This window comes from Gossypium hirsutum, chromosome A05 (assembly GCF_007990345.1).
Source record: "Gossypium hirsutum isolate 1008001.06 chromosome A05, Gossypium_hirsutum_v2.1, whole genome shotgun sequence".
Lineage (NCBI taxonomy): Eukaryota > Viridiplantae > Streptophyta > Magnoliopsida > Malvales > Malvaceae > Gossypium > Gossypium hirsutum.
This window is the reverse complement of record NC_053428.1, coordinates 23,025,547-23,037,396: the sequence shown is the minus strand read 5'-3', so window position 1 is coordinate 23,037,396 and position 11,850 is coordinate 23,025,547. Positions and strand designations below refer to the sequence as shown.

Here is an 11,850-nt window from a genome sequence, read left to right as displayed (position 1 = left end):
GCTTTTTTAAAGTTTATATTTATAGAAACAAAAAGTATACATGATATAAAACTCTACTTTTAACAAATATTAAAATCTTAATACATATCAAATTTATTTTAATATTGATTGACATCCACATAATAATAAAATATTTATAATACCCCTAGGATGTTCATTAGTAAATAATGTGTCTCATTAAAATTTTACTAAGTTAAAAACCATATGGAAAAAAAATTCTTAATGAAGGAAAAAAGGTGGACATATTTATAATACGCATAACATGTTATCTTGTTATAAACCTTACCAAGAAAATTCAATGGAAAAAAATCTCGGTTAAGGTAAAAAATAGTGCAATGCATATTTAATCTTGTTCATGACAACATCATATATAATATCTCATATTCTATATATTCAAATTATGATCACTTAATTGAGTTTGATCAACATTTATATAATCATTCTTTTGAAAGTAATGAGTGAAGGAGAATTTTAGGAAAATATATTTTGATCTATTTAGAAATTCCAACAATAATTATAATAAACTTTGATCATGATCATTCTAAAAAAATAAATATATATATTTTGGATCACTTTAGAGTCTTTCTTCAACTACTATTCGCTGAGCTGAATTTATCATATATGTTGAAATCATTTCAATTCATAAAAATGTTTACACAAATATATTGAACAATTTCCCTAAAATTTCTATACGCTTCTACCATTCTAAATTCTTCAAGAATTTCAATATAAACTTCATAATTCATATAAAAAGTTTTAACAATAACCATCATAATTCATATAAAAAATTTTAACAATAACCATTAAATACATATCAAATATTTTATAAACTGCTACATTAATATAGTATCTAAATGTTATTACATTCATTATATAATATCTAAATGATATAGCATTCATTACAAGACGTGATTTAAGCAAGTGGCTCGAAAAAAGAAAAGGAATTTGTGGTTTAACTTCTCTCTCTGTTACCGGGGTGAATTTTTTAAAAAGAACTTGGCTATAAGAAAGAAAGTAGTAGAACTTGGCCATAAAGAAGGAAGAAGAAAAAGGAGATTCATAGGGAAAAAAAAAATCTCGTGATTATAATATATTATGAAATAAAAATAAAATATTAAATTTAAAATATTTATAAACATAAAAAATATAATTGATATAAAAGACAACTTCCGATGAAAGATTAAATTCGAAAAATAATAAAATATTTATAACAGTTTATAATGTTTATGTGATACACGTGTCGGTCTATCAATGGCCTACTCGATAATCCCTAAAGCAGAAAAGTTTGAAACTTCGGTTCTTTAATTTCCCACCAACCTTGCTGGCTCCAAAATAATTCATCATTTCCTGATTTTTGTTTTTTCCAAAAAGAAACTTCGTTAGTTCCGCTAAGCGAAACCGTAGGTTCATCATGTCGCCGTCCGGAGACGGAGCCATCAATGGTGGATGTTGCTGCTCTTGTTCTCCCGGCGAGAATGGTGGTTATGATGGAGCCAATAATTTCGGTATCTCCGCATCGCAAGACGAGACATGCATGCATTGCCCGAGGTCTGAACCTTCATCATGTTCTTCCTCTGAGCTCGGTTTTGATTCGGTCCTGTTAACTAATTCCGAGATGTTGCCTAGAATTTTCGTCGCTTCAGCTAAAGGCTTCTCAATTGTAGCTGGCCTGCAAGGTGGCTTAGCTATCTTCTCCATTCTCGCACGCTTGCGGCGCAAGAAACCAAAGTAATTTGTTTCATAAATTTTGATCATTTCTTTTTAAATTGCTTGAAAACAAAACAAAATAATAACAATTTTCTGATTTAGGAAAGTTGAGGCGTTTTCTGATAAAGAAGCAATTTCTATGGCGATTAAGGAGACACTGAGATACGGTATTTTTCTTGGTACTTTTGCTGGTACATTTGTTTACGTAGATGAAACCGTTGCTGCTTGCGGAGGAAATCACAGGCAATGCTCTTAATCTTAATTTTCTTATCTTTACTTGAAATGAAAGTTTTTATGAGCTCGAGTTTCATTTAGTGGAGTGTTAAATTTTGAATAAGGACCGCGAAATGGCGGGCATTAGTAGCCGGGCTGGTTGCAGGACCTTCCATGCTTCTTACCGGATCTAACACGCGACATACGAGTTTGGCTATATACATACTCATGCAAGCTGCTGTATTGGCATCACGTTGTGGAATAAAGAGTAAACGGTTTGCGAAGTTTTGTAAACCTCTTACTTGGAAGCATGGTGACATATTCCTTATGTGTCTCTCCACTTCGGAAATATTGTATGTTACTCCTGTTAAATTCTCTAGGTTATTTGGATTTCAGCCATTAAACTGTATTGCAATTGTTTTTGTCTAATCACGGTAGTTGCTGTATGTCATTGTGTAGCTTTACAAGTTGTACATGTAATTGTATCCTTCAACATAATATGTGGAAAGTTTTACTCGTTCTCCTAAAAGGATGATGAATGTACTATTATTACCTTTTTGGGCATTGTTTTCAAGTGGGAGCATTTATACTTTCTATTGGAACCCACCCATTGTTTGAAAAGTCAAAAAGGGTGGGCACCGAAAGTAGAAAGTAAAATTGGTTGGCAAGTTGGGTTAAAAGTTGGCATGGGATAATTGCAATTTTGGTCCCTAATTGTATAGGGACATTGCAAGTTGATCCTTGAACCTCAACTATAAATAGGCCTAACCATTTCTTACTTTCTTCATCCCACACTTGCCATTCTCTACTTAAGGCAATTGTTCTCTCTCCCTATTTGTAAACTTTCACTTGTATTTTTGGAGTGAAATATATTTGGTAGTGCCCGAGGACGTAGGCAAAATTTGCTGAACCTCGTTAAAATTCTAGTGTTCTTTATTTTTGTTCTGCATATTTTGCAAGTGTCATTGTAGTGATTTATTGTGCTATTAAATTACGATAGAGGGATATTCTGGCTAGGAAAGATCTGGTATGTAAGCGATCCTCGTGATCCACCTCTCTTTCCTGGGAATTGAACTTAGTGTGATTTTTCAGTACAATAATTTTACTCTTTCACACGCTTCCGCGCAACAATTGGTACCAGAGCCAGGTTCGTACTTGGGGAATACGACCGTTTACGGTACTATTCACGTATACGGCACTATTCACGTATACAGTGCTATTCACGTATACGACACTATTCACGTATACGGTACTGTTCACGTATACAGTAGTTGGGATTGAGGAGAAAAATGGCAGCAGCATCGTCATCAGCAAGGACTACTGTGACAAATGCAAAATTTGAAGTAGAGAAATTTGACGGTACCAATAATTTTGGTATGTGGCAGTGTGAGATCCTGGATGTCTTATGTCAGCAAGAGCTGGATATAGCCCTTGAAGAAAAACCTGACAAGATGGATGACAAGGAGTGGGCCAAGATCAATAGACAAGCGTGTGGTACAATCCGCCTATGTTTGGCCAAAGAGCAGAAGTACTCCGTCATGAGGGAGACATCAGCGAAGAAGCTGTGGGATACATTGGAAGAAAAGTTTCTAACGAAAAGTCTTGAAAATAGGCTTTATATGAAAAAGAAACTTTTTCGGTTCACGTATGCACCCGGTATGTCGATGAATGACCATGTGAACTCATTCAATAAAATTTTAGCAGACTTGCTAAATTTGGATGAGAAATTTGAAGATGAAGACAAGGCATTATTGTTGTTGAATTCCCTTCCTGATGAATATGATCATCTTACCACCACATTGCTTCATGGGAAAGATTCAATCACATTTGATGCAGTCTGTAGTGCGTTGTATAGATCTGAGACTCGAAAGAAAGATAAAAGAGATCACAGAGATACAACTGCAGAAGTCTTAACAGTAAGAGGTCGTTCACACAGCAGCAAACCTGGTAGAAGGGGTAAGTCCAAAGGGAGACCCGCCAAAGATGAATGTGCCTTTTGTCGTGAGAAAGGGCATTGGAAAAAGAATTGTCCTAAGTTACAAAAGGGCAAGTCTATTTCTAATGCATGTGTAGCGGAGCATGATGAGGAGTCAGACTTTAGCTTGGTTGGCATGGCAATGGCATGTCAAACGGATGAGTGGATATTGGATTCGGGATGTACTTACCATATGTGTCCTAATAAGGACTGGTTTTCTAGTCTTGAAGAACTAGAAGGTGGAGTTGTTTTTATGGGCAATGATAGTGCCTGTAAGACAATGGGTGTAGGTACAATCAAATTGAAGAACCATGACGGCTCAATCCAAGTTCTGACAGATGTTCGCTATGTACCCAGCTTGAAGAAAAATCTCATCTCATTAGGGGCCCTAGAATCTAAAGGGCTCACAATCACTTTGAGAGATGGATTACTAAAGGTAGTAGCTGGGGTATTGACGGTGATGAAAGGCACTAGAAGAAATAACTTGTACTATTTAAATGGAAGTACAGTTATTGGATCAACATCAACAGCTTCTGCGAAAGATGCAGATTCAGAGGCTACCAGGTTATGGCATAGGCGATTGGGACATGCTGGTGAAAAAGCTTTGCAGACTTTGGCGAAGCAAGGCTTGTTGAAAGGTGCAAATTCTTGCAAATTGGAATTCTGTGAACATTGTGTTCTGGGCAAGCAGACGAGGGTAAAATTTGGTTCAGCGATTCACAATACGAAAGGAATTCTGAACTATGTTCACAGTGATGTGTGGGGACCTACCAAAGTGGCTTCTTTGGGAGGTATGCACTATTTTGTCACTTTTCTTGATGATTATTCAAGAAAATTATGGGTGTATCTAATGAAAAGAAAAAATGAAGTTTTGGATGCATTTCTGAAGTGGAAGAAGATGGTGGAGACTTAGACAGGTCGAAAGGTCAAACGACTTCGATCAGATAATGGTACTGAGTACAAAAATGATCCATTTCTACAAGTATGTCAAAATGAGGGCATTGTGCGACACTTCACTGTTCGAGATACACCACAGCAGAATGGGGTGGCAGAACGCATGAATCGGACTATACTGGAGAAAGTTCGATGTATGTTGTCAAATGCTGGATTGGGCAAGGAATTTTGGGCTGAGGCAGTTACATATGCGTGCCATCTAATTAACCGATTGCCATCAGCTGCAATAAATGGAAAAACTCCTATGGAGATGTGGACTGGTAAACCTGCTACTGATTATGATTCTTTACATGTTTTTGGTTCCACTGCATATTATCATGTAAAAGAATCTAAGTTAGACCCAAGAGCAAAGAAAGCATTATTCATGGGTATAACTGGTGGTGTAAAAGGATACCGTCTCTAGTGTCCTGATACAAGGAAGATTGTTTTCAGTAGAGATGTAACTTTTGATGAATCAACCATGATGAAGAACGAGGATTCACAAAAGGATGACAAAACCAGTAGTACTTTGCAGCAGGTGGAGTTTGAAAAGGTTAATGATGATCCAGCTAATATTGAAAGAACAAATGATGAAGAAGTTTCGACCCAAGAACTTCTACAGCAACAAGATTCAATTGCATATAGGAGGCCAAGAAGAGAGATTCGTAAGCCTGCTCGCTTTGACGATATGGTGGCCTATGCACTTCCAATTGCAGATGATGATGTTCCTTCCACTTACACAGAAGCAATAAGTAACTCTGATGGTGTAAAGTGGAAGCAAGCTATGAATGAAGAAATGCAGTCTCTTCATAAAAATAGGACTTGGGAGTCGGTGAGACTGCCCAAGGGAAAGAAGGCAATTGGATGCAAATGGGTATATGCAAAGAAGGAAGGATTTCCTGGTAAAAATGAAATTCGATACAAGGCTAGATTGGTAGCAAAGGGTTACGCTCAGAAAGAAGGAATAGACTACAATGAAGTGTTTTCTCCAGTTGTGAAGCATTCGTCTATTCGAATTTTGCTAGCCTTGGTTGCGCAATATGATCTTGAACTAGTTCAGCTTGATGTGAAGACCGCGTTTTTACACGGTGATTTGGAAGAGGAAATCTATATGACTCAGCCAGATGGATTCAAGGTTGCTGGAAAAGAAAATTGGGTTTGCAAACTGACAAAGTCGCTTTATGGATTGAAGCAATCTCCGAGGCAGTGGTACAAGCGATTTGATCAGTTCATGAAAGGGCAAAGGTACACAAGAAGTAAATTTGATCATTGCGTGTATTTTCAGAAGCTACAAGAAGGAACTTTCATATACTTGCTCTTATATGTTGATGATATGCTAATAGCATCTAAGAGCAAAGTTGAGATTGAAAGATTGAAGACTCAACTCAATCTCGAGTTTGAGATGAAAGATCTAGGAGAAGCTAAAAAGATTCTCGGCATGGAAATATGTAGAGATAGAGCTCATGGCAGAGTTAGCTTGTCTCAGAAGCAGTATTTGAAGAAAGTACTACAGCAGTTTGGCATGAACGAGCAGACCAAACCTGTAAGTACCCCGTTGGCTTCTCATTTCAAGCTTTCTGCACAACTATCTCCTTCGACGAATACGGAACGAGAATACATGTTGCAAGTTCCGTATTCTAATGCAGTGGGTAGCTTGATGTATGCAATGGTGTGTACAAGACCCGACATTTCACAGGCAGTTAGTATAGTGAGCAGGTATATGCATAATCCTGGAAAAGGACATTGGCAAGCTGTGAAATGGATTCTACGGTATATTCAGAAGACCGTGGATGTTGGATTACTGTTCAAGCAGGATAATACACTTGGTAAAGGTGTTATTGGGTACGTTGATTCTGACTATGCCGGTGATTTGGACAAGCGAAGATCAACCACCGGTTATGTGTTTACACTTGCTGGAGGACCAATAAGTTGGAAGTCTACACTACAGTCTACAGTTGCATTGTCAACCACAGAAGCCGAGTACATGGCTGTAACAGAGGCTGTAAAGGAGGCTATTTGGTTACAAGGTATGGCTAAAACCTTGGGGTTGGTTCAGGAGCATATTAACGTGTATTGTGATAGTCAAAGTGCTATTCATTTAGCAAAGAATCAAGTCTATCATGCACGTACAAAACATATCGACGTACGATTCCATTTTGTGCGGGAAATTATTGAAGAGGGGAAAATTTGTCTTCAGAAGATCAAGACTGCAGATAATCCCGCAGATATGATGACCAAGGTGGTAACATCAACCAAGTTCGAACATTGTTTGAACTTGATTAATATCCTGCAAGTTTAACAGTTGAAGAATGCACTATCAAGTATTGTTGTCAAAGGCAGAAAGAATTGTGTGAAGATAAGATTATCCTAATCAAATCTTCAAGGTGGAGATTATTGGAACCCACCCATTGTTTGAAAAGTCAAAAAGGGTGGGCACCGAAAGTAGAAAGTAAAATTGGTTGGCAAGTTGGGTTAAAAGTTGGCATGGGATAATTGCAATTTTGGTCCCTAATTGTATAGGGACATTGCAAGTTGATCCTTGAACCTCAACTATAAATAGGCCTAACCATTTCTTACTTTCTTCATCCCACACTTGCCATTCTCTACTTAAGGCAATTGTTCTCTCTCCCTATTTGTAAACTTTCACTTGTATTTTTGGAGTGAAATATATTTGGTAGTGCCCGAGGACGTAGGCAAAATTTGCTGAACCTCGTTAAAATTCTAGTGTTCTTTATTTTTGTTCTGCATATTTTGCAAGTGTCATTGTAGTGATTTATTGTGCTATTAAATTACGATAGAGGGATATTCTGGCTAGGAAAGATCTGGTATGTAAGCGATCCTCGTGATCCACCTCTCTTTCCTGGGAATTGAACTTAGTGTGATTTTTCAGTACAATAATTTTACTCTTTCACACGCTTCCGCGCAACACTTTCAGGTCTTCTTACATCTTGAAGCAAGATTGTTTGCCCCCATCATATAAGTCCTTTCTCAATCAACATGGTGGAAAAGACATCGTCATACTGCAAGGTCTAAAAGAGCTAGCAAGCGGCCTTCCATTCACTACTTTGGAAGCAATAGAGAAAATTTATAAGGCAACAGGGGTAGACGTTAAATTAGATCCAAACATGAAAATCCCTTGTTCGGTATGATCCTTGTTTCTCCTTCTGGTTGTTCTGCTGAGTAGTACGAACCCTTGTTCATGGCATGCATTCCCAATTTATTTGCCCTTCTTTCTTCCATTGATTCAAAAAGAATAACAACAAAGCCTTTTCCCTCTTTACAGTGTCCGATATAAATAAGACATCTCCATTGTGCTTTAATCATTTAGGACCATATCTGAATAACACCAACAAAGACGGGTGCTTCTTTTTCCATTCAGGATCTGGACCAGGACAGATATGTATCTCAATTATTGTCTTCACGAATATTAAGTTATAGCACATTGTATATTATTATTTGCAAGAAAACCAAGAAAGGTGGTTTTGGACCTTTGGTTAAGAAATGAATTTGAAGTGACATCTAGCTTTTAGTTTCCCTCATTCTCTTCGTATCTCATAATGCTCATTCTTGGGGGATAAAAACTCTCCATCATTATAGTTTATCAGAAATTGCAAATAGAAAATTCGAAAACAGAAGTACGTGGCACATGAAGCTATATGAATAGACAAAGCAACCTTGTATTTTATTGCCACGTGACTTCAATTGATCTGGTCATCAACCTAATGCTGCCTTGTAACTGTCAAATTTTGAACTAACTTAGTGCTTTTGGTCTTCTTGTTGGAACTTGTAAATGTAAAAAGCATGTGTTTTTGACAGCTTTAAAATTATGTAGTTATCATATGGAATTATCCATATTAGCCAAAACTATGTAGCACACTTGATCATTTGAAGTCCTCATAGGCCTTGCAAAGAGATTTCATTTGCAATTTATAATTCAAGATGTTCTTCCAGAAAACTGTTCCCTTTGTGATAAGATCGTTGGAGTACTTGCATTAATCAATAGTGATAGCTGAAGCTGATTTTCTTGTAGGTATCATTTTGTTTGTGATTTCTGTTTAAATGACTCATAACTTTAGAAAGTTAATAATGGACTTCGAATACAAGCAGTCAAGCCACTAATGCTTGAAGCTTTGCTAGTAAAGTATATTGTTACTTCTGAGAATTAAGCTTAAATTCTCAAGCTATTTGCAGATGGTACACGGGAATAAATCATGCAGAGCACATGCAATTACTTTTCTTATTGAAGCATATAAAAGGGCATTACCAGTATACCTTCCAGTTTATTTGATTCCTGCTTTGATAGTTCATCATCAAGGTCTCTTCAAAAGGTAACGCAGTTAGACTTTTTTCGTGTTCTTGACATTTTTTTTTTAAGCTGGGTGAAGCTTTCACTTACTGTTCGCCTACTTATTTTTATTGGGAAAAAAGGAACTTGTTTACTTCGTATTATTCTGTTTATTCTGCGCTGCCCCTCCATGATTAGCATGGTAGGTAAAGGCCATTTTACAATTTGATTGAGGTTGAGCTTGTTATGTTGGATCCTATAGTTTTTTGTAGACTTGTCAAATGTTTAATTCCTCCCCTCTCAAGCTCCATGTTAAAACTATTGTCTGAAAAGTTATTTTGAACTTAATGCAGGCCTTGCACAATATTAGGAAAAGGTATTGTTGATATTGCCAGATCAAGCTTATTTTTAGCCACCTATTGCACATCAGCTTGGTTAGTGTTATATTTTTTTCTACCGCGCCATGCATTATATTAAAAAAAAAAATTGTTCTTCATGATCAGTATTTTCTAATGTTTTTCAACTTCAATTAGACTTCTCGCTTGAGATATGATTTTTTCCGTTAAAATAACTAAAGCATGGTAAATACGCTTAGAAAGAAAACAGTGGGAGAATATCTTCCTGAAATTGTTAGTTGAAAGCGACTTAGAAATTTCTGCATCTGGTTGTAATTTTAGCAAAAAGATATAGTTGAATTTAACAAAATCAATCGCATGATAAAATGTAATTCTTGAGATTCAAAACAAAAAGGAATGTTTATGTTTTCCTAGCAGTGAATTTCAGAAATTAGAAGAAAAGAATCATTTATATGAAAGCTTGTACTGGCTTTACTACTACTTATTTGCGATATCTAGCTATGTCATACATCAAGTTCTGTAAGATTGCAGTGCCATGAACACGGTTGAATCTGAATAAACCACAGACTAGTAGGCTTTCAATAGGCTAATATGTTTGCCTAAAATCTTCCATGTCAAATTAAAAATGGCAATGTAACAATCTCATGCTAATTTCATTGAAAATATTGGCCTTTGTATTGAGCTAACCACTAAGTTTTTAAACAGGATGTGGACTTGCATCCTGTTTGGGTTCTTGAGAAGATGTAGCATACCATTGATAGCAATTGGATCGGTAAAGGACTCTTTTCAATTTATCCTATTTGGAATACCCATGTTCTACATATATTCAAATATCCATGACTCGACAAATACATAGCAAGGCTTCAAAAAGTAACAAATATATCCATCTTGAATTCATATATCGAAACTCATGACCATCTCCGAGTAACATAGAATTTTAACATATAAGTTGTAAGCCTAAGTCCGTTTTTTGTGCAGTTTCCAGCCGGTCTGAGTGTTGCTATTGAGAAGAAAAGCAGGCGGATGGAGATATCACTCTACTGCCTTGCACGAGCCATAGAGAGCTTCTTTACATGGATGGCTGACATCGGGTATTTGCCACGGTCGAAGAATCTGAAGAGACCTGACGTGATGATTTTCAGCTTGTCGACAGCTATCATAATGCATTGCTACGCACAGGAGAGGGAACTGTTTAACTCCAAGTACTTAAATGTTCTTGATTGGATCTTTGGTGTGCCTCCTCCACCAGGCGAAATCCCATCGTTGCAAAAACAGAAGAGCAGTTTGAGATAGGTATTTAAAATTCACATTATTATAGTGATTTTTACAATTTTTAGCTCTTTCCCTCCTCAATGTTTACAATACATAATAAACATGATACAAATAGAATAAAATGGAAATAATATTAGCTAAACTTTAAGTCCTAGTTCACAGGGCCTAGGATACATTTGATGAATAGAATTTGTTTACTTTTGCAATTCATGTAGTAAATTATGGCCTGCTGAATTTATGTTTCGTGATATCGGCAAAAGCTTCATAGGGTTCCAAGTTTGGATGTTAATTTTCATTGCTTATAACAGTCGTTAATTGAATAAAATTCAGAACTCTACTCAGTAGTGATAGAGAAAAAATTCACGTATGACAAAACATTTTAGCAAATATTCTTTTATTCAATTAAGATGCCAACATTTATATGGATATATATTTCTTGTCTTTTTTTTTTCTTTATATTCATGAGGTTTTTGTTTAAATATGATTTATGTTCTACCAAAAAAAATATATGATTTATGTATATGAGGTATCGATTAATGATAATGCTCTAGAATAACGTATTTTTATGTATTAATCATGTGTTTATTCTGGGCTTGATTATACTAATTTGAGCTATTTATGTCTTTTTATCGATTAGGGACTGATTTGGAGGCAAAAGCAAAATTAAGGGACAAAAGTGCGAATTTGGAGACACAATGGGCTGATATGCGATGCAGGAACAAGATGGTGCCAAAAGTGCAAGCATGGAAGACACAAGGACTAAAAACGCAAAAAGAAGAGATTTTATTTTATAAGACTCCATTTTATTAGGATAATTAATATTAAGATAATTATTGGGATTATTTAATTTTAGGATTTTATTTTAATTATCTTTAATTATCTTTAATTAATTGTATTTATCTTTGTAGAATTTAAGTTAAATTAGACTATCTCCTTAGCACTATAAATAGGGGGTGAAGTGACTCTATTGGGTGTTCATATTTTTCTGTAAACACTCTCCTCCTGAACGTCTAGGCTTTTGTTTCTTCATATTTTCTTTCAATAAAATTTCCTTTTCCATTTTTATATTTATTTTCTTTTCCACCATTATCATGAGCTACTAAAACATA

General features: G+C 35.9%; 1 protein-coding gene across 1 annotated transcript; it reads left to right on the top strand.

Annotated features, from left to right (window-relative positions):
- Positions 1 to 1,334: 1,334 nt before the first annotated feature.
- On the top strand, positions 1,335 to 11,515 carry LOC107960660 (uncharacterized). The gene is made up of 9 exons (XM_016896968.2): positions 1,335 to 1,728; positions 1,810 to 1,950; positions 2,046 to 2,273; positions 7,764 to 7,971; positions 9,020 to 9,156; positions 9,467 to 9,547; positions 10,175 to 10,241; positions 10,448 to 10,762; positions 11,379 to 11,515. The coding sequence occupies exons 1-8, from the start codon at positions 1,412 to 1,414 to the stop codon at positions 10,760 to 10,762; spliced, it is 1,494 nt and encodes a 497-aa protein (XP_016752457.2). The 5' UTR covers positions 1,335 to 1,411; the 3' UTR covers positions 11,379 to 11,515.
- The last annotated feature ends 335 nt before the right edge of the window (positions 11,516 to 11,850 follow it).

Excerpts from the sequence above, each read along its gene's own strand:
- LOC107960660 (XM_016896968.2), top strand. The coding sequence starts at position 1,412 with ATGTCGCCGTCCGGAGACGGAGCCATCAATGGTGGATGTTGCTGCTCT. Across the intron at positions 2,274-7,763 it reads CTCTCCACTTCGGAAATATT|GTCTTCTTACATCTTGAAGC; the intron begins GTATGTTACTCC and ends CAACACTTTCAG. Across the intron at positions 10,242-10,447 it reads CATTGATAGCAATTGGATCG|TTTCCAGCCGGTCTGAGTGT; the intron begins GTAAAGGACTCT and ends TTTTTTGTGCAG.